The 22,817-nt window shown below is 48.1% G+C and overlaps 1 protein-coding gene across 2 annotated transcripts; it reads left to right on the top strand.

Moving 5' to 3' along the window:
• The first annotated feature begins 7,319 nt into the window (after nucleotides 1–7,319).
• LOC148443152 (protein mono-ADP-ribosyltransferase PARP12-like) lies at nucleotides 7,320–22,426 on the top strand. 2 transcript variants are annotated; one of them, XM_088463168.1, is made up of 12 exons: nucleotides 7,320–7,750; nucleotides 8,274–8,409; nucleotides 10,115–10,406; nucleotides 11,115–11,201; nucleotides 11,571–11,691; nucleotides 16,923–17,091; nucleotides 17,945–18,065; nucleotides 18,268–18,364; nucleotides 18,914–18,998; nucleotides 20,233–20,360; nucleotides 20,467–20,618; nucleotides 21,093–22,426. In XM_088463168.1, exons 1-12 carry the CDS (start codon nucleotides 7,467–7,469, stop codon nucleotides 21,407–21,409), a joined length of 1,989 nt encoding a protein of 662 aa, XP_088319294.1. In that variant the 5' UTR covers nucleotides 7,320–7,466; the 3' UTR covers nucleotides 21,410–22,426. The 2 variants fall into 2 exon arrangements, with proteins under 2 accessions (XP_088319294.1, XP_088319293.1); XM_088463167.1 differs by having other exon boundaries at nucleotides 11,103–11,201.
• Nucleotides 22,427–22,817: the final 391 nt, after the last annotated feature.

The following is a 22,817-nucleotide window of genomic DNA, read 5'->3' as shown; positions in this document are numbered from 1 at the left end:
TTGCTTTCTGGGGTAGCGGGAGCTCCCACGGAAATCGGGAGGGTAGGAAAGTATGTGTTAGTACGTCATTAATAATGGGGGTATATACTCCTCCAGACATACAGGTGGTGTAATTGAGGATCTCTGCTGCGACTGTGAGACTAAGGAGTTTGTTAGGGACATTGCAGGACTTAAATATAGGCCGCAGCATCCTCAGCATGTCCTCAGCGCCTCCCATCGCTATAATCTCTCTCATACAGCTTTCCACTGTCACTTCCGCACCGTAGAGCCCTTCTGGTGTTATAGGAGTAAGGGGCTCGCTGGTGGTAGGTGCCGTTATACGTGACAGCGTCTGCTGCAGTGAGAGTGGAGGGCAGCCATCCGAGATCATGGAGTTTTGCATCTTGTATATTATATGACCCTTATAATGTCGGGATAATAGCACTAGCAGTCTGCTTGCTGCCTGCCAGCCCCTCTCTGACTGTTCTGCCTTTTAGGGTTCCCAGGGGGGGGAATTTAAGGTTTGGCACCCCTCCTGGAAGGTTAGGGTTCGGCTAGGGGAATGGGGGGTTAGGCACCCCCGGGGGGGACTTAGGGTTAGGCACCCCCCCGTGGGACTTGGGTTTAGGTGGCGGGGAAGGGGGGGTTAGGTTTAGGCACTTAGAGGGGGGATTAGGGTTATGCACTGTGGGGGGGGAGGTTAAGGTTAGGCACCCCTAAGGGAGGGTTGGGGGTAGAATTAGGTTAGACAATACTTAGCTTGGACGATCGGAATTCCTCCTCGGCCGAGATGCCGCTGTCGGGATTCCAACCGCCGGGCATGGGTCCGGCGGTAAATCATACCGCTTCCTACAGAAACAATTGCAATTACAATTAGTGCCCTAATCTTGTTTATCATAGAAAGACAACCAACTGCAATTAAGGAAGAGCCAGACTAGAGAAAACCCATCACAGCATAATAATCACAAGAGAACCATTTGACAATGGGGGATGAAGGGGACAAAGAAGATTTGAAAGCTATAGTTTCCATTTCATAACTACGTTAAATCCTAGAGATAAGTTTTGGTATAATGGTGCATTCACACCGTACGATCTGTACCACCAACGACTTGAAAGATATCTTTCAAAGATATTGTTCATAGATATCGTTCAAAGATCGTTCAAAGATCTTTCAAAGATATCTTTCAGTGAGTCATCCTGCCACATCTCTGAGCAGGGAAAATTGACGATATCGTCCAAGTTGGCCTGCATGCATGGACGATGACAGATATCTTTATCGGCCATGCGGGAACGTGCATCGTCGGTCGATCGTTCACTGCCTTAAAATGAACGATATGAACGATATATCGTTCAACAATATCGTTATCATTCAGGAAAATCGTCCCGTGTGTATGCACCATAAGGGAGGGTCGGGTCTCTTCCAATAAGGCTGCTCTTGTGGCGATGAGATGATGTCATTTGTTATGTTGATGGACTGACGGGGAAATAGGGTTATAGCGCTATTTCAGGGAGACGTGGAAGGGATTCCGAGGAGACCTGTTTAACCAGATCGAAAACCTCAGTCCGGAGTGTTTGTATCACAGGACAGGACCAAAAAACATGAATCAAGGTACCTTCCAGCCCACATTTCCTGCAGCAGAATTTAGATGAATCTGGCCAAACTGAATGTAATGTAGCTGGGGTATGATATAAGCCATGTATACGTTTATAGCGCATTTCAGAATTTGGACATTGTAAACAACCCAATCCATTCCTCGTCAGTAAGGGAGATGTGAAGTTCTGACTCCCATTTGCTTTGAATATCTAACTTCTTATCTTCCAGTGAGTAAAGTTTTATACCACATAGGCCCCCATTTATTAATGATCGCTTTTGCAACGCGATCAAGGCAGGGGAGGGTTTCAACGGATCCCTCCGCCGACTAATTACGCGCGGTGTAGCCCACAGACTAAAGCGTTTAACGTCATCTTCAGATGAAGTAAGCTGCGGGGGCCAATATGTGGAATGCATCGCAGGCAGAGGCATTTAAGGGGTGGTGCGGGGTCACCGGTGTTCCTTGAAACGGGGGGCACGCCGGCCCCATTTTCCGAGAGTGGCAAGGCCAGGGACTGTGTCGACCGATGTAGCTTCCTGACCTCGCTAGCCGGCCAGTCTGAGTAAGCTGTGGCTTTCTCAGCTGGCTGGCGGACCTGCACCGTCCAACATCATAACCATCGATGGTGATCCCAGTGTGCCACCTCCATCGCAGTTCTGGGATCACAAATGCAACGAGAGTGTCATACACCTCCTGCTGCATTTGCATATTAGCAAAGACGGGATTGCAAAGCTCCCTGTGTGCGGCTTTGCAATTGCGCTCTTTGCTGAATCACCCCCACAATCAGCCTAGCATAGCATGTCCGTAATATCTGCATGAGGTTAGAAAGTTGCACTCCTGTCTTTTGATTTTAATGAAAGCTGGAGGAATAAGGACAGGGAGAGTAGACCCACTAATGTGAGGTGGATCTATAATCTCTGTGCTGTGTCATGGCTAAATTCATGACTATGGGGCCCATTTATCAAAGTGAATTTGAGGTAAAATCCCCGAATACACACATTTTCGGGGGTTTACCTCAAATACTAAGTATCCTCCGGATGTATTAAGGAGGGACCACAGCAGGTATCTCCAATACCTGCTGACCACAGCAGGTATCTCGGATACCTGCTGTGATGCCTCCATTGCCGCTAGCAGCCGTCTCTCCCATAGGTTTCTATGGGGTAAGCGATGCTGTCAAATTTAACAATATCCAGCTCCCTGCTCCCACAAAGCTGACACTCTACAAGAGGTGTAATGGGGAGGAGTGCCCGGCAATAATGAGAACAGTTAGCTCCCTGCACCCACAGAGCTGACACTCTACATGAGGTGTAAAGGGGATGAGCGCTATGCAATAAGGAGAACAGCCATCTCCCTGCACCCACAGAGCTGACAGTCTACATGAGGTATAATTGGGAGCTCTATTCTATAAGGAGAACAGCAGCTCCCTGCACCCACAGAGCTGACATTCTACATGAGGTGTAAAGGGGATGAGCGCTATGCAATAAGGAGATCGGCCAGCTCCCTGCACCCTCAGAGCTGACACTCTACATGAGGTGTAAAGGGGATGAGCGCTATGCAATAAGGAGAACGGCCTGCTCCCTGCACCCTCAGAGCTGACACTCTCCTATGTGAGCCTGAGGTGGGACAGACTACTATGAGGGGAGAATGACTAAGAAGTGGGGCCCAGTTATACGCCCAGGGGGAGGGAGCGGGGCGGCAGCACAGGAAAGTGACACTTCCGAGTCCCGACTAGTTCCACTGCCCCGCTGATTACGTCATCGTACAGAAACGGAAGGGGATCTAACTACTCCCCTGCTGTTTTTTTTTTTTGCTACCCGACTCGAGAGAATGTGGTGTTACGCGCATGCTCACTGGGGTCTGCCTGCATAGTTGCCAAGCCCGCTTATAACAAGCGGAATTGGGCTTGTTTTTTTCCCCAGTTGCTTGTTATTTTGGATGGTTGCTTGTTGCTTATTTTTGAGCTTATTTTCTTTTAGGCAGCTTGTTTTTGGGCTTGATAGCCAGGTCCCACTACTAAAGGCCCCCATACAGAGCCGTAACTAGACTTTTTGGTGCCCTGTGCCAGAAAGAGCATTGGCGCCCCCCTCATTTTTCAAAGGGACATAATGCACCCAAAAAAGGGGAATGGCCTCATGGCGAAGGGCCAGGGAAGAGATAGAGGAGGCCAGGAGAAGCTGGGGATGAAATAAGAGGAATCTACAATTGAGAATGATAATAAACAGAAATTTGACAGGCCCAAATGGTGCCCCCTGCCATGTGGTGCTCTGTGCGATGGCACCGGCCGCACTACCCTAGCTACGGCCCTGCCCCCATACATCAGAGATTGATTGCAGCAATCATGCAATTTGCAATCGAAAGTGTATAAAAATATTTCCCTTTTTCAATCGATTGCAGAATTGCCACAATCGATTGAAAAAGGGAAAGATTTTTATACACAATCGATTGCAAATTGCACGATTGCTGCAATCCATCTCTGATGTATGGGGGCCTTAAGGTGAGCAAATGTTATATAGCTCTTTCACCAATCCATTTATGTTTAGCTGTCTGTCTGTATTAAGGACACTGAATTTAAACCTCTATACGCTCCTACCTATACCTTCTAAAACCTGCCTATAAACCTCTAAAATTTACGCTATTTGCGTACGCAGCCATACAGTAAAATAAAAGCCTTCAGACCTTGAAAATGTGTTTCCAAAGCACAAAGTATATTATTTCAACATAAAAACAGCAGGTTACACGCTGTGATATAAAGACAATTTAGCGCAAAGAAATTATACAGACCCAAGGTACAGTTATACATACGCAAGTGCACTGGGACCAGTTACCGGCATCCATAAGAAACCTCCATCAACAGTATCAGCAAGAAGACTCCAGATAGGGGTCAGAACCCACATATATATATACCCTTACAGAAATAGACTATACAATAGAAAAGTTTGGCATGGTTTCATTGGTTCCCAGTGCAGGTGCATCTGTTACAGGATATTTAACAGGTTGATTCAAATGGACACAGGTCAGCCTCCAACAGCCTATTGTCTCCTTATTCCCCCTGCATGCAAATCTAAGCTGTTAATTTTACAAAGTACATTTTAGTGTTTTAACTCTCTACTGTTCACAAGTTGATCAGCACAACACCAAACACTGCTTGCTTATCATGTACTAAACCTTAGATACCAAATTATCTTTTATTTCACAGCATTAGTAATAAATGGATAAAACTTGAATCTTATACTTTGAAGCTATGGAACCTTTTACGTGAATGTGCAGTGTGTAAGTATTAGGGGTTTGGGAAAAGACGCTAGTTAACTTGGGGCAGATGCATACGCACAAAGCTAATAAACAGCGTTCGCATGCGGGGTATTATGCATTCGCTAATGTGCGACATGTTAACAGCGCAACTGTGTGTAATGTGCAGTGTTTATGCATGTGATTCTATTTATGATGGATTTAATATATATATACACATATATATATCATTCCTTACTAACATTTTTAAACTGCAATGCAATGTGTTATTAGTAATGAGATTCACTCTCAAACAGGGTGGAGACCCCCAGCCGATTGCTGGTGCCGGCCTGTCTGACAGTGAGTTTAAAAGTTTTCTTCTGCCTAATTAGTACCTGTGTCAGTTCTTTTCAAGCAGGTTTCTTACCATTGTTCATTCAGTCAATTCAAGTGTCTGGGCCATATTACAATTGCCACAGCTACACCTGTCTACATGTGGGGTCTCTCCCTTTACATGCAAAAACACTCACAGTTCTTGGTGTATTGTCTTTTCTCTTTACTTTTCTTAGGAGGCTGTTTTTCTAGTTGCTTTGGTATTTTTCTATGCAAGGTTGTCCCCAGAATGGGCCTGTCATGCCTTCTAAAAGGATTATCAAAAACATTGCCATCTGCACTTAGCTCGTGAGTTGTAACTTAAAAATGGCGTTGCTCCAAGCTAATTTTACACTGATTCTGTCTCGGCCACTAAACCAGCTTCGACAGTATGTATATCTCTCTGTATATGTACTTACCGGTATATAGATTTTCTTAACTAGAATGACTCGTTTAAACGATGAATAGAAGATACATTTTCCCATATGTCAGTTGTTTTGTTGTGACGTGTGTGTGTGTAAATGACTCTTTTGTCCTGTACATTACCGCGCACAGAGGGCCTGATTCAGCTGTGCACACTAGCTGTTTGGGAATCTGCGCAGGACCATTTTGTGCATGAGCAGAACGGGTCCTGCTATATATCGCACAGGCACTTGTATGCATTTGCCTGATTGACAGGCAGAGGAGTTTGTGGGGCAGAGACGGCCTGCGTTCCTGCAAATGGGGGCATGTTGCCTCTGTTTTCTGCATTCCTGGAAACGGGGGCATGTAGCCCCCGTTTTCTGGGAGTGGCAAGGCTAGGATCTGCATCCATGGACTCAGACTTCCTGGCCTTGCATGATGACAGAACATGGCCAGCTTCAGCTACCGCAGCCTGACCAAAGGTGCAACCATCGCGATTGATGGTTGCAATGGTGATCCCAGACTGCAACCTCTGTCGCAGCCTGGTATGGCAGATGCAGCAAGGAGATTTCAGGCACCTTCTGCTGCAATTGCATTTTAGGAAGTACAGAATTACAAAGCTGCTAGTGTGCGGCTTTTGCAATTCCGTCCTTTGCCGAATCAGGCCCCGAGTGCCCTGCGCTTTACTTCGCACAGTGGAGTCTATTCGTAGAGCAGGGAAATGCCGTGTTTTGCAAATATTTATATGTATTTCAATAAAATGAACAATAACTTTGTGGTTTTCATTAAATTACAGCCCACCCACGTACCACTATATTACGTTGGGCTTAAGTTTTGGGCTTTATCAGATTGGGTTGGGCTTGTTTTGGGCTTGTTTTTCACTCAAGATTTGCTTGTTTTTAATTTCAGAGTTGGCAACAGTGTCTGCCTGGTTTCCCTGGCTGTGTGTAGTGTGTACGGGGGGAGGAGGCGGAGGAGGAGGAGGAGGAGGAGGCGCTGTGATCCCGGGAGGGGCATTTCCTCACTCTCTCCGCCTTTTAGTTTCGTTTCTTCGGATCTCTCTGGTCACACGGATACAGGGTGTTGTCATATGGGGAAGGGGCAGCAGCAGCAGCAGCTCCCAGGACACGAGGGAAGGGGGCAGAGAGCTGCAGGTCAGGGCTCGGGGGCAGTTGGGGTAGGTAGTCTGTGCGGGCTCACGGCTGTGTAATATAGGGGACTGTGGGGGTAAGAACAGGAAGGGGGTAGATAGAAGGTGTGTGAGGAGGTGCAGTATATAGGGTACTGTGGGGGAAAGTACAGGAAGGGGGTAAATAGGGTACTGTGGGGGTAAGTACAGGAAGGGGGTAAATAGGGTACTGTGGGGGTAAGTACAGGAAGGGGGTAGATAGAGGACTCTGGGGGTAAGTACAGAAAGGGGGTAGATAGAAGGTGTGTGGGGAGGTGGAGTACATAGGGGACTGTGGGGGTAAGAACAGGAAGGGGGTAGATAGAAGGTGTGTGGGGAGGTGCAGTATATAGGGTACTGTGGGGGAAAGTACAGGAAGGGGGTAGATAGGTGTGTGGGGAGGTGGAGTACATAGGGGACTGTGGGGGTAGATAGAGGACTATGGGGGTAAGTACAGGAAGGGGGTAGATAGGTGTGTGGGGAGGTGGAGTACATAGGGGACTGTGGGGGTAAGTACAGGAAGGGGGTAGATAGGTGTGTGGGGAGGTGGAGTACATAGGGGACTGTGGGGGTAAGTACAGGAAGGGGGTAGATAGAAGAAAGTGGTGGCGGCATAGAGGACTGTGGGGGTAAATGTACCTGGCTCTCTGAGGGCACACATAGTTGGTAGGTGGGGGGCAATATATAACATATAAGGGCAAATAATACCCACAGGGGAAACTCTGGTCATGACGGACCCTCTTTACCTGGGCCTCTGTAAGCGGCTCTGTGCCAATGGGGGCAGCATGGAGCAGGGGCAGTTGGGCAGAGCCCTGGGTGTGACCCCTGAGTTTATGTCCGCGATGCTGGAGACAGACGGGGGTCGCCACCTGGTGACCAGGTCCCAGGGCAGTGACGTGCTGTGTGTGTGTGTCAGCAGTCTACGGTTGTGTGCGGACAGGACCCAGAAATGTTCCGGGGATTGCGAGAAACTCCATCTGTGTCGCTACTACGTCCTAGGGAGCTGCACCAGGTGAGATTGGGGGTAAATACATCATCCTGGGGGGGCTACAGGAGGTGAGCTTGGGGCAATATACCTCTGGAGGAGGAACAACAGCAGGTGACTACAACATAAACCTCAACCCAGGGGTGCTGCACTAGGTGAGCTTGGGGTAAATACATGATATATACGTCATCACAGATGCTTGCAGCTGGCGGCTATATACCTCATCCGGGGCGGGTCACAGTCTCATATAATCCGGCTTGTGGGAAAGTTCCACGTTAGCAGGTTCAGCTCACTTTGGCCCCCCTCACGGGCAATAATTTCTAGAAGCAAATGGACAAGGAGCGCACCGTGGCGAAGTATGTAAAAAAAATAACCGTTTTATTACAAATGATTCAGAACACTCACAATGTAGCAGAAAAGTAACAGCATCAAACAAGGCACCGGCAAACAGCGCCACGTAGAAGCGTGCACCTGTCAGAGCGGACTCTAGAATGCAGTCATTGTGAGCGCCAAAATCTGACCTAACGTCATTTCCTCTCTCGTGCTGCAGGCCGCACTGTAAGTTTAATCACTCCATCGATCAGGATCAGATCAAGCGCGTGTTCCAGCTGCACGACGTCGCCGACCTGAGCCTAACGGAGCTCCGCCACCTATTATTACAGAACGACCCCAACCTCCTGCCCGATGTAAGTACCGACAGGAAAGCCATAGGGGTAAGTGTCATTTAAATCTGAAGGTATTGATGTACAATAATGTTGCAGGGACTTGGCATCGCCTCCGTAGATAGTAGTCTTCTGGCAGATGAATATGGCAGACTCCCCATTTTATTATTGTCACCTATTTTATTTTCTGCAAAGCTCGTTACAGGGGGGCACCGTATATATATATATATATATATATATATATATATATATATATATATATATATATATATATATATAATCTCTGCCTAACGTATGCTTGTTCCTGGGCTGTGCAAAACTATGCAGAGAAAATGTCTTTTTATTATGTAAGTGGCCATTTCAAATGTTTGCGTGACAAATAGCGACAATAGCGATACATGATGTGATTGTTGTTTATCACATGCATTCCACCCATTGTGAGCGCGTTAATGGAATCTATTGTAGTCTTAAATACAGGATAGTGGCCTAGAATAAATAATGTCATGTTGAAGCGCGTGATCTGGTCACAGGGCATCTACAAGAGCCTGGCACATCAGTCAGGTCTCCTCATTCAGATCGCTCAGTGGGTATAATGTCGGGCACACGTGCTGGCCGCCTCATATGTTGCCTATGGGTAGCGAGAAAAAAAGCAGCCATCAAATTTTTATTTTTGTGCAACATGGCGGCCTGCACGGACAGGATGTGCATTACGGCATGGTTACAGCTAGATCCCCTTCAGTTTCTGTACCCTGACGTCATCAGTTACTGTTCTACATCATTCCCTACCCTCCAAGTGGGCATAGAGGGGGAATATAATCTTGTGGCGAGCGCAGTGAGCCACCGTGCCCAAAGCGCAGCTAGCGAACATGTTTTTTTTTTTTTTTGTGAACTTTGTGGGCAATAAATCGCACTTCCGCCCTCACTGCCCGTCACTTCCAGGTACAAATACAGAAGGGGAAATATACCTTTCCATTACGGCATTGATAGATAGTTTCAGCTCCATCCTAATCATCCACCTCCCTCTGTTTTCACACATTCTTCCTTTTCCGTTCTTCCCTTGCCTGGAGGAATCGGGGAAAGGCGATATCTCAGTGTCCTTGGGCGTGAGATAGACATAGTTTACAGAAAGAAAACGGGGGGGGGGGGGGGGGGGGAGAATATGGGACAAAACCTCTCAATTAACCCTTCAGTGTTAGAACTAAAACACCACATGTTATTTGGTGGAGAGGATTTATGTGCAGACAGCTGGGGAATCTCTACAGAGGGGGGGGACCCCACTGGGTCCAAACACCGTACCCCAGGGCGCTGCAAGCCCAAAGCAATGATGTGATGACATTTCGGATGGCTGCGTTTGTTGGCAGTAGTTCCGGATACGATGAGGCCCAAACTGCACAGGACTAGTCATTTTGTGGTCATGCCAAGCCATAGGCTCACGTGAGGCCACGTGTGTTCCGACGACGCGCGACATTGGAGATATATCGGCTGACCACGCTGACTGTCCTGCCCCGTCAGATCTGAGCTGATCTGTTCGTATTGGGCATAGAGGTGTGAGATCAGTTTTAGTCTAGAATGGCCAACGTGCTTGACAGTCTCTTTATTGCCAGGACCACCCCCAATTTGGACCCTCTGTCTCGCCATTGTGGTTTAGATCCTGTATTGTGTGTGATAGATATCCCTGCTCCATCAGTATATCCCAGCCTGAGCCTCTCTCTCTCTCTTTTCTCTGTAGGTCTGTCTGCATTATAACCGCGGAGAAGGGCCCCACGGCTCCTGCACCTACAAAGACAACTGCAACAAGCTCCACATCTGCCAGCACTTCCTCCAGGACGACTGCAAATTCGGAGGCGTCTGCAAGAGGTCCCACAACATGGCCGCAGAGGACACGATAAGAAAGCTGATGAAATGGGGGCTGTCCGCCAGCATTGTGCCTATGATCCTGGAAACGTACCTCAACGCCAGCGCCATAAAGAACGCCACTAATGCTTCTCCGAAAACGGCAATAGGATCCCCAGCTAAGGAGGGTGAGTGTCCAGGCTTGTTTGGAACTATTGTCTCTTTCTCTGTTTACCTTTTTAGACTCAGCCCTTCAGGAACAGCGCTCCTTTATTTTTTTCGGCACAGCCTAGTTTCTGTAGCCCACTCCCCCCTGTTAGAGAGAATACAGATGTCATCCAGCTAACGCTGTGGAATTTATAAAGGTGGTTGGGAACCACAAGCCGAAGCCTGGTGCCATCTGACGATATTATGGGTGGTGCCTTAGCTGGTTGATCTCCCGGAACAGTCAGTGGTCCATAAAATATTGTGATTGCAGTTGTGTTGTTCTCGCGGGACATTGATATTTGCAGTGGCATTCAGGAAATCAGCCAATCTAGACAAATTCAGGCCTGGTCCTGGTCATCACGTACGTGGCCAGCAGTAGACTGGGTCATGCTGTGACGAGATGCCATGTTGTAGCTATCGCTCCGGTACGGAACTCGGGAGTTCACACAGAAAGCCGAGACCCGTGACACACATTATAGGGGGCATCAGTCTCAGTAACGCTATTGGTAGATGTTTTTTGTTTTAAAGTAGGGACCAGCATATAGCAAAGACAATTGTGCAGAGAGGTGACACATGGGGTTCTGTGGCTGCAGGTGCTGCCCTGTGTGTCTGGTGAGGGGACTGTACCCCGGAACTGTGAGGGATCCTCTCTGGCAAAACTAATGAAAACTGAATAGTTTCTTCCACAGACCGAGCCAGACCCCAGAAATCGTCTGACCAGCAGCCTATAGAGGAGATCTGCTTGTACTTCATATTAAACAGCTGCAGCTTCAAAGGTGAGACTCTAACCCCCCACCTCATATCTGTGCCGGGAACCCTTAACCCTCCACCCACATAACACAGCTTATATATGCAGCAGAGCCAACACCCCTCATCCACGTAATGCATCTTGTACATGAGGCAGAACCACCACCCCTTCCCCCCACATTACGCAGCTTATATATGAGGCAGAAACCCCCCCCCCCCACATTACATAGCTTTATATATGAGGCAGAACATCCCCCTCCCCCCACATAACGCAGCTTATATATGTGGCAGAATCACCCCCCACATGCCAACGTAGCGCAGCTTATACATATGATGCCAATCCCTTGAGCTGTCATGCGGTCAGTTTGGGTAACAGCGACTATTGTACCGTGTTACAGACAGGTGCATACGGGATCACTATCACCTCCCATATCGCTGGCAGGTCTGTGTCGATGGAACCTGGAAGGACTTCTCTGACATGGAGACCATCGAGGAGATATACTGTGACCCCAACTCCAGGTACCATTATTCAGCAAGCCTTGTACAGCACAGATAACCAGATGTAGCGTCTATATCACGGTCCCCGCGAGGGACAATCACCCGACAGCTGTCTCTGGATTATGAGCACTGTAAACACTTTTTCTTCTTCGGGGTCCATGGGGTCCACAGCCATTACGTTGGGGTATGTGATCCAGACACCAAATGGTTAAAAACGAGCTCTCAGCTCCCAGGATGCACTTGGTCCTCCCCACATATACCCCGCCCCCGGCCAAGGTAGTCAGTTCTTCTGTTTGGTGTGGTTGACACCACATGGACAATGGGACTGCAGGAGCAGTCCCGTAGACGAGAAATAAAAAAAAATGTAAAAAGAGAGTTTTACTCTCCAACTATGCGGGCGGCATGTGTCGACGGAAGGAAAACCGGAAGCAGCTAAGTGTCCAGCGGACGCCCGTGTAGCCGCTCAACTTACCCCCTCCGGCGTCGCGACACTGGTGTGAAGTAGTAGGGCGCGCAGGGCCCTGGACTGCAACCGGGACAGGGGATGCAGGTAAGGTGGTGTCGGCGGCCCCTGACGCCGGGTCTACGTGGCAGTCCAGCCTCCGGCGGTGGAGACTGGCCGGGGCACGCTGCAGTGAGGAGTCAGGTAAACTGTCTCCCGCACTAGACCACCGGGACATGAGGGATCCTGACAGCCGGGCACTAGTTGGCGGTGGCCAGGTCAGTGTGCCGGGTGGATCCATGCAGCATAGGGGAGGTTTGCTTTTCCCCGGCGGCCTCTCCCCCGATCCACACGGCTGGCCCAGTCCAAAGGTTCCCGCATCTGGGTTGCTCCTCCCAGCCTCCCTCTATATGAGTCAGCCAGAGACCGCTCTCAGTGCTCTCGGTGGCTGGTACACTCAGGAGGCTGGATCAGTCTCCCTGTATACCTCTCCTACTGCTGGATCAGTCTCCCTGTATACGTATCCTACGGTGACAGGTTTTTACAGAGCTCTCTGCCTGGGGCTGTTCATAGTGACAAGAGCTTAGAATGCATATATTCACAAGGGGGTGAAATGGTTATGCATTGCATGTGATTGAATGTGTGTGTAGTACTGCCTTTTATGTCAGTAACTGTCAGCTTGTAACCTATCACTACTGTCTCTCTCTATAACCCTCTACTATAGGTGTGTGGGCAGTTGATGTGGAACAGAATCACATGTATACTCAGAACTTGATATAAAATATTATGTCTAAGGAGTCTGAAAGACGGGTGGCAGAAGCTCCTGTGCTGGTATCCTGTATGGCCTGCAAAGCGGGGTTATCCTCGCAGGACTTCATACAAAATGGATTATGCGGTAACTGCTTTAGACAATCACCGCATCAGTCATGTTTACCAGCCTCTGGACCAGAACCCCCTTGGGCATCCTTTTCCCAGATTATGGCACAAGTGGCGGAACGTTTGGCTGCCGCAGCTCCCCCGGTTTGGAGGTACCCTCAGCAGATGCAGCCCCCTATGGTTATGCCCTCTATGTTCCCATCTTGGGTGGATATGTATGCTGAACGGGGCACGGCATCATCTTCAGCGGCTTTTCAGCAACCACCACAAGCTGCTAGATCTATGCAGCCAAAGACCAGACAGCGTTCGGCCCCTCACACAGGCCACGCCATAGAAAAAGGAGATGACTCTGATACATCCTCGGAGGATGAAGAGGTACATGATTCCTCTCAGGAGTCTGTCTCCGTAGAAGAGGAGTATAATTTTTCAGTGTCTGACGTCCCTTTTTTGATTAGGGCGGGTCAAGACTGTACTGAATATAGATGAGGGAGAGCCTCCGCAGAAAAAGGTGCCGGTATTTAAGCGCCAGAAGGTGGTCAAGGCGGAGTTCCCCAAATCAGAGCACCTGTCGGAGCTTATGGGGGAAGCATGGAGTTGTCCAGGTAGAAAATTCCGTCCTTCAAAAAAGGTGGCGGTCTTATACACATTCCCGTCAGAGGAGTGTGCTAAGTGGGAAATTCTGCCGTCTGTAGATGCACATGTGGCACAGCTGGTAAAGAGTGCCATACTGCCCATACCATCTGCTTCCTCTCTCAGCGACTCCATGGATAGGAGACTTGATGGTTGTCTTAAAACAATCTTCTCGATCTCTGGAGCGGCCACTCATCCAGGTATGGCTATGGCTTGGGTTTCCAAGGCCATTGAAGAATGGATGAAGGCACTGACAATCTCTGCCAGAAGCATCTAAGGAACAGCTGGAGATTATTTCCTATGTCAAGGAAGCAGCGTCTTATCTGGGAGACGCGGCATTGGATGCTGGTATACTATCTTCCAAGGCATCAGCGGTCTCAGTAGTGGTACGCAAAGCCCTGTGGTTAAGAGATTGGAAGGCGGACGCAGGGTCCAAAAAGGCCCTAGAATCCCTTCCGTTTATGGGAGGCATTTTCTTTGGCACAGAATTAGACAAAATTGTGGCTACGGTGGCAGCCTCTAAAATGGCTGGCCTACCGTCAGCATCTGTGACCAGACCTAGATAGTCGTCTTTTCGGCCACAGGGTAAGGCCAGAGGTCAGCCAGCTCCCAGAGTCCAGGATAAACCTGTGGTCTGATTGGACGGGCCTTCCCTTGAGGGACCCCAGGTTAGGAGGCCGACTTCTTCAGTTTTCAGACACCTGGCATCTCACAACAACAGATGCCTGGGTTCGGGGAGTGGTCTCCCGGGGCTACGCCCTGACATTCTGGAGAAGTCCTCCCCAAAGATTTCTTTTGCATAAGCCCAGTGGTGGGTTCTGTAAAGGCCTTGGCCCTTCAACAGGCTATATAGTCATTGCTGATGGCGGGGGTCATTATCCCGGTTCCAGAGAATCAGTTTTTGATTCAGAAGCCGAATGGGTCCTACCGGCCTGTTCTAAACTTAAAAGGGTGCTTCTCAAAACCAATGCAGTCTTCACGGTTGGGGAGCAATGACGGGCCTGCACACGTTTTGGGGGATATGGACAAAGGCAGAAAGTCATCTGTCCATAAATATCCTGGAACTAAGGGCAGTATTCAGGGCTTAATTCAGGCTCAGGAAATACTAAAAGGCAGACCTGTTCAAATCCAATCCGACAATCGCACCGCGGTAGCCTACCTCAATCATCTGGGAGGCACACGGAGTCGGACGGCCATGACAGAAGTATCAGGTATTCTGGTTTGGGCAGAGCGTCACCTCCCGACAATATCGGCCGTGTTTATACCAGGGGTCCTAAACTGGGAAGCGGACTTCCTGAGTCGGCAGGAGGTAAATGCCGGAAAGTGGGCTCTGCATCCACAGGTATTTCAGAGCCTGGTGGACAGATGGTGGCTTCCAGAAATAGACCTCATGGCCTCAAGGAGAAACCACAGGGTACCCAGATATGGATCCAATGGCCGAGTTTTTAGATGCGCTGACAGTAAAATGGCATTACAGGCTAGCGTATCTCTTTCCGCCATTTGCTCTTCCCAGGGTCACCAGGAAGATCAAGCAGGAGGGCAGTACTGTAATTCTAATAGCTCCAGCGTGGCCCAGACGCCATTGGTTCACCGATCTACAGTCTCTCTCCATAGACACTTCGTGGCCTCTTCCGCTAAGGCGAGATCTGTTAATACAAGTTCCCTGCTTGTATCCGGGTCTGCCTCATCTGTCTTTGACGGCATGGCTCTTGAGGCCTCCGTCTTGAGAAAAAAGGGATTTTCTGAGTCTGATACAGACAATGTTGAAGGCACGTAAACCGGCTTCGGCCCGTATTTATTAGAGTTTGGCACTCTTTTTTTCAGTGGTGTGAACTGAAAAAATATGACCCTGAGGTATTTAGGGTCTCTAGAGTGCTCTCCTTTCTTCAGACTGGGTTAGAAAAGGGGCTCCGCTTGGCCACCTTGAGGGTTCAGGTTTCTGCTTTTTCGATCTGGTTTCAGCAGAAAATCGCTCTACTGCCAGATGTGAGGACGCTTTTTCAGGGTGTTCTAAGAGTGCAGCCTCCCTTTGTTCCCCCAGTAGCCCCGTGGGATTTGACATTAGTCCTCAAGTCTCTACAGGCGCCGCCGTTTGAGCCCCTGAAATCAGTAGACCTCAAGTGGTTAACAGCAAAGACAGTGTTTCTTCTTGCTATTGCTTCTGCCCGCAGAATCTCTGATCTGGCAGCACTTCCCTTCCGCTCCCCCTTCTTAATATTCCATCGGGATAGAGCGGTTCTTCGTACTGGGGCTGGATACCTTCCGAAAGTGGTATATCGTTTTCATATGAGTGAAGAGATTGTGCTCCCAGCCTTTCAGTCTACACGCCTCTCGGTAGGTGAGGCTTCCTTGGATGTTCTTTGTGCGCTATGAATTTATGTGGATCGCACCAACGGCATGAGGAAGTCGGATTCTCTTTTTGTGCTGTATGGCTGTCATAAGCGTGGCTGGCCAGCCAATAAGCAGACGCTGGCCAGATGGATTCTTATGATAATTACTCAGGCATACACACAGGCCAATCTGGTGGTGCCACACTCAGTAACGGCACATTCCACGAGATCAGTGGGACCTTCTTGGGCGGCCCGCCGGGGTGCCTCTGCTGAACAGTTGTGCAGGGCAGCCACATGGTCTTCCGTCTACACCTTTTGTGGACGCATTTGACACCTATGCCTCCTTCGGGCGTAGGATTCTCCTTTCTTCCAAGGCACAGGAGCGTCCCTGCCCTTAGGGGTACGGCTTTGGGATATCCCCAACATAATGGCTGTGGACCCCATCGACCCCCGAAGAAGAAAATAAGAGTTATGGTATAACATACCTTTTGTTAACTCTTTTTGTTCAAGGTCCATGGGGTCCACAGGACACTCACCCTAACGCACCTGGTGTTTTTGGGTATCTCTATAATTTCCCTCTTCTATGAGAGATTGGTCTAGAGAACATGGGTTCTTCCGTCTTATCTTTTCTCTTCTCCTGCTTGGGCTTGGTAACGAACTGACTACCTTGGCCGGGGGCGGGGTATATGTGGGGGAGGACCCAGTGCATCTTGGGAGCTGAGAGCTCCTTTTTAACTGTTTGGATCACATACCCCAAAGTAATGGCTATGGACCTCGAAGAACAAAGGTATGTTATACCATAACTCTTATTATTTGCACAGTGACTAAATTCCCTATTTTATGTTATGTGCATGAAATAAGATACAGAAACTGTCAGTATAACTTTATAGCAGATAATCGGGAAAAAATGTGCCGTGGCTGGGCGCAATTTTTTGTGCACTGTAGTTGTAACCATGATCTGTCCCCACTTACAGAAATGCAGTGACGCATTTGAGCTATGATACCATGACCTACAAGACCAGTAAGATACGGCGCCTCTCCACACCGTCTTCCGCCTCCAAGCCGCCCCACTTCATCCTCACCACCGACTGGCGCTGGTTCTGGAAGGACGAATACAAAAAGTGGATCGAGTATGGCCCGGAGGTAAATAATAACCATACCCTTTGGCCTCGCAATCATTCACTTATTACTCCATACTACCCAAATAGAATTAAAATATTTGTTTTTATATATTGGTAACGGACCGTGAGACTTGTTTGGGGGTACCTACAGTGGGTGCAGGGTTCTTGAGTCAAGGGGGATCCTGCACCCAGCAGCTCCCCCCCCCCCCTTGTGCAGAAGAAAGCGAAGACTTTGACATATGCAGGAGCGCCATATTAGTGATGGGAGGGGGCTCGTACCAAGCCCCCGACTCCGTTGTATTACTAAGTGACTACAGGCAAGTCCAGTGAGCAGGAGTCAAGTAGACGCAATGTCCATCTTGTGTAACTGTTTGAGATCCACTTGACCTACATCGGTTCACGTTGTTCGCGGCAAGTCGCAGAACAATCCCTAAGTACACTGTCCTTTGCTAATTCATAGGAATGCTTGTAGTACTACAAGTTGCAAGCATACCCATGGCTGCCAGGGTATGTTTGCACTTGGGGAGCTACAAGTGCTGGCGTCCAGAGCCCACTGGGACCTGTAGTTCGCCAGCAAATAAAGTAATTGAAAAAAAATGTATTGTAACACTTTTATTACTCAGCCGCTGCAGAGAGGCCGTTTGTGGGGTGAGCCGTGGGGCTTATTTTGTTGGTTTGCTCAGTTCCTGTAGGGAATTCAGTCCCGTGCTGAATAGACTGGGGCTTCTGGACGCTATGGTGCCACCAGTCCAGCCTGTCACAGGCCCAATACTTGGCGTAGTATGAAATGCGCTGTGTAAGCTGCGAGGGCTGTAATGTTTGTCCAGCGTCTTAGTTACTAGACCGCAGATCTAAGCTCAGTTGTTTTGCAACAGACGGACGCTCATAAAACTTCCACCATTACGAGCCGGGACCTGGAGAATGTTTTCCTGTCTGATAAGACGATCAACATACAGTTCAAGGCCGGGAAACAGAATTACGTGCTGAGCTTTAAAGGTACAGTATGGCTTACCGGTTTCTGCCAGTGTTCTCCTATATACGCGCTCTCTAAGGAAAATACACATTCACTCCACCCAACATAAGTTGTGTATAATCTATAGTCACATATTATGATGTTATATTTTTCGGCCCTGACGTTTCTGGTATTATTGTGATACCTCGTCGCCCGGCCTGACGAACTCGATCTTTGTTCACCCAGAAATGGTACAGAGGAACACCCGCTTCGGCACCGAGAGGAAAGTGTGTCGGAGACCCAAGTTTGTGTCTGCGGAGGATGTAAAGAAGAAGAAACTTAGGTAAATGTCCGAGGGTTTATCTGAATTTCCCTCTCCCGACCCACACTGAGGTACCGAAAATATATAGTAAACAAAAATTGGGATGACGTCAATATCCCTACGGCTGGGATTCCATCGGTCAGAATGCTGACGCCGGAATCCCGACACCAGTCAGAATACCAGCGCTGGCATTCAACCGCCGGGATCTCTAAGGTTAGCAGCGGGGTTAGGCACTAGAGGGAGGGTTAGGTTTGGGGAGGGGGAGGTTAGGATACCGACCGACGGGTGTGGTTATCCTAACCGCGCCGGCATCGCGTATGTATCCCCTGTAATCATTGTCTGCCGTCTTATATTACTAGAATGCTTCTGAGCCTGCCTCTTCCCCGCTACTTTGCATAAAGCATCGCTGGCGTTAGGGGGTGGGCTTATGGGAGCGGGAATGAATGAATGACTAGTTTCTGTACAATGAGCCAACAGCCTCCTCATGGATCTAAGGAGAGCAAGTGAGGCGCATTTGATATTAAGTACTGTAGAGCACTTGAGAAATAACAGGCTCCTCTTGTGTTCCAGGAAGTCTGACTCCTCTAAAGCAAATGATGACAAGTCCACGCCCGAACACTGGGACAAAGGGCAGGTCCCAGAAGTTGGGTACAAGGTGAGTACGTAGGACTGCCTCCTTTTACTGAGCCGAGAACTGTGACTAATTGTAATGCAGCTAATGGTCACTAGGGGGCCCTGTTCCATTACAGTCTACAGCTGAAATTGCCTTGCATCAGTTCTTTTAATAATATAGAGAAATAAGGTTCTACATCTTACATGAAGAATAATACGGGTCATAATACTTTTATATTCTTAATTATACTCCTGTGTACATCAAGAAATGGTATGTTAAAAAAAAAAAAATTACCTCATCACACTTACCTATAGGGGGGGGGTTACATACATTTTTCAGAAAAAACAAGAAGTTTTAATTGTTTTTGACATATTTATTGTGAAATAAGAAGTGTAAATTATATCACTGTGTTTTTGTCTTAATTGCATAATAAAATAACAATAAAATCAAACAATAGACACAAAACCATAATTATTGAAAAAATCGTTAATATCTTGGGTTTTTTTTGTCTTCAAACTTCGTTTTTTGGCTTATAAGCTTTTTCTGTGTATCATCCAGCAGTAGTCAACCATCATGCTGACGTCCCAACGACCCTGGTATCTTCTTTCTACATCTTTCACGTCTTGGTGGAACCGTTCACCCTGTTCTTTACTGTAGTGTGTGTGTGTGTAGTGTGTACTGTGTGTGTTTGTGGTGGTAGGCAGGGGTTAAAATGAGTCGGCACGGGGCAAAACTGTGCTGCATCTGTTGTATTTGGTTCCATCTTTGCCAGCTCACCGTGTGTGTGCGTGCGTGCGTGCGTGCGTGCGCGCTGTTCCTTTAGACAGTATGGGGTTTAGGCCCTTTGTAAATTTCAGCTCACGGACCATGTGGACCTTAATCTGGCACTGGGCGAGGGGGAAGTTTTATGACTAGAACTGAATTGCAACGTTCTATACTACCGACTGAATTCATTTAAGACAATGTTTTATTATAAATGTAGGCAGAATACATTTATTACTTTAAAGAATATGGACAAAATTACTTATTCATAATTACAGGTTCTGCAGAAAAATGTGATGTGATATGCAAAATCGGGAGTAATTTTCTTGTTCAGAAGCCAAAATCTATAAGTATCACATAAATTCGTTAAAAAAGCTTTTTCATTGCAGACCTGCGTTATCTGTGTTTATCGGAGCACGCAATTAAAAAAACTACTGTATTTATTTTATATGTTTTGGGTCGTAAATTGAACTGAAAATGAAGATTCTCCTACCGTTCCTTACTGTTTCTGCAGCTAGTCCCCCTGTCCCAGTCATCGGAGGAATATAGGACGATTAAGAAGATGTTCCTCCGCACGCTGCACTTCCAGATCCAGAGTATCGAGAGGATTCAGAGTCCGGCGCTGTGGGAGGTTTACCAGTGGTGGGTGTGGGTTGCAGCGCCACCTGGCGGGTGCCCTAGTGTATGACACGTCGTGGCCGCCTCCTGAGCCTCTCGCACAACGATAGTAATAGCTCATTTCTCACAGGCAGAAAGAGCAGATGAAGAAGCAGAACGGAGGGAAGGAAGTGGACGAGCGCCAGCTGTTTCATGGCACCAGCAGTAACCTGGTCGACGCCATCTGCCAACAGAACTTTGACTGGCGCATTTGTGGGGTTCACGGCACAGCGTACGGGAAAGGTGAGGGGAACGCAGCTTAGGGTGTACTGGCCTATGACAGCAGTATATTGGCAAACCCCCACCCCCCATTTTCTGAAAATGTCTGTCCAGATTTCCAACTTGCAACTATGGCGGTGTGACAGGTGCCCCCAAGCAAGGCGCAAAGCTGATGTGGCCACCGCGCCGGCACTTAGTTGCATTGAATGGAGGTGGGGACAGGGTTGAAGCAAGCTACACCATCTTTGGGATAGACACTTCCATTAGTGGTTTGGCCCTTTCCACTCCAACAACATCCAGCTGTTGTGGCACTATAAGTCCCAGCAAGTTATGATAGCCTCCATAACAGCTGGAGAGCCAGATCTGTCTAAGGTCTGTTTATAATCTCCTGGATCAATGTGTGGTGTCACTTTCTGATACCCGCCCAACACTGCGCTAAGAATGGATTATGTGTCCCCCACCCACCCTCTGGCTTCTGACTCCTTTTCTCTCTTACAGGCAGCTACTTCGCCAGAGACGCGTCCTATTCGCATAAGTACAGCAGCCACGCAGACCGCAGTCAGTACGTCCTCTTCGTGACCCGCGTGCTGGTGGGAGATTTCGTCCAGGGGTCCTCCTCGTACCTGCGCCCGCCTGCCAAATCGACCTCTTCCTCCTCCAGCTTCTACGACAGCTGCGTGGACAGTGAATGGAACCCATCAATATTTGTCCTCTTTGAAAAGCATCAGATATACCCAGAATACGTGATCAGGTACACGGAACAGCGCCAGGACGTGTCCAGCCTGACGTCCATGCTCCGTAAGCGTTGGCTGTGAGATGGACTGCCAGCCTAACGGGCCTCCACCTGTTATTCCGTTAGTCAGCGAGTCGTCCTAACCAAAAGCTTTTATCGTAGAAGAAACACGAGTGCATCCTTATCCTTCGGGCGTTCTCTAGACCCCACCCCGTCCACTAAGGAACAGTTCTATCTATCGCTTAACAAATCTTACATAATAGTTCTGTGTGGCAGCAGTGATTACAGATTAACGTTTCCGCTGACTACGATGATTTCCATTAGTAAATATACAGCCACAAGATAAACCGCAACCTTTTCCACGCTGCCGCGATGACCGTACGTAGAAGCAAAATCATACACACAGCAAAGACTATTAGATTTTAATCAATTATTTAAAAAAAAAAAAAAAAATAGATTACTTGCTCTAGGCTTTTAGTTGTTTTAGAGAGCGCACACACAAGGGATTTCCCGATTGTTTTAGAACGCGCACACACAAGGGATTTCCCGATTGTTTTAGAGAGCGCACACACAAGGGATTTCCCGATTGTTTTAGAACGCGCACACACAAGGGATTTCCCGATTGTTTTAGAACGCACACACACAAGGGATTTCCCGATTGTTTTAGAACGCACACACACAAGGGATTTCCCGATTGTTTTAGAACGCACACACACAAGGGATTTCCCGATTGTTTTAGAACGCACACACACAAGGGATTTCCCGATTGTTCTTAAGAGTTTAGTTTATGAAGTTGTAGATATTATTTTTTTTTTTAGTCATGTGATACTTGAACAATGTTCGGATGAAATACATAAATCCCCACTGTCTGCATTTCTGATCCATGTCGGACCACACAGTCACATTTGTTTGGATGGGGAAAGGGTTAAAGGAACAAACTGTTTCCTCTCCGTCACTTCAGCGCTGACCGTTGCAGGACAGGACGTTACTTACATCGGGGCTGTGTTGACTGAATATTCTCCCAACTGTTTAGTGTTTGTACTTTTTTTTTTGTTTTCCTAACAAATTCTATTTCCCTAAATAAATGGCTATACCTACATTACAGAGTACTGTGCCTGCTCCATTCTGGGCTCTTCTAATGAAAGACATCTGAGAGTAAGTGCCAGCCTAAATTGGCACCATCAGGGTTATCTCAACCTGTGGTGAGTGTGGGCAGCTCAGACAGATTCAAGTGGTATTTACGTTTGTTGAACTAAGGACCGTGTAACAGTTCAATTAATAAATAGTCTATAAAAATAAGGGATTTTTTTAATGTATGTTAAATCATTTTCTCCGAGTTCAATGGGGTGACAGGTATAGAGCGGGGTGTCAGTAACTGGGGGCACTTTCAAATTAACCTTCTCCACCTCAGTATTTTTCTAGCCGAACCCCAATTACAGGACCAGGGATCCAGAACAAGACAGAGGAGGGAACACTAATCCCAACAGGGA

This window comes from Taudactylus pleione, unplaced genomic scaffold (assembly GCF_031769625.1).
Source record: "Taudactylus pleione unplaced genomic scaffold, aTauple2 ptg001329l, whole genome shotgun sequence".
Taxonomy (NCBI): Eukaryota; Metazoa; Chordata; class Amphibia; order Anura; family Myobatrachidae; genus Taudactylus; species Taudactylus pleione.
This window is presented reverse-complemented; position numbering and strand designations above follow the sequence as displayed.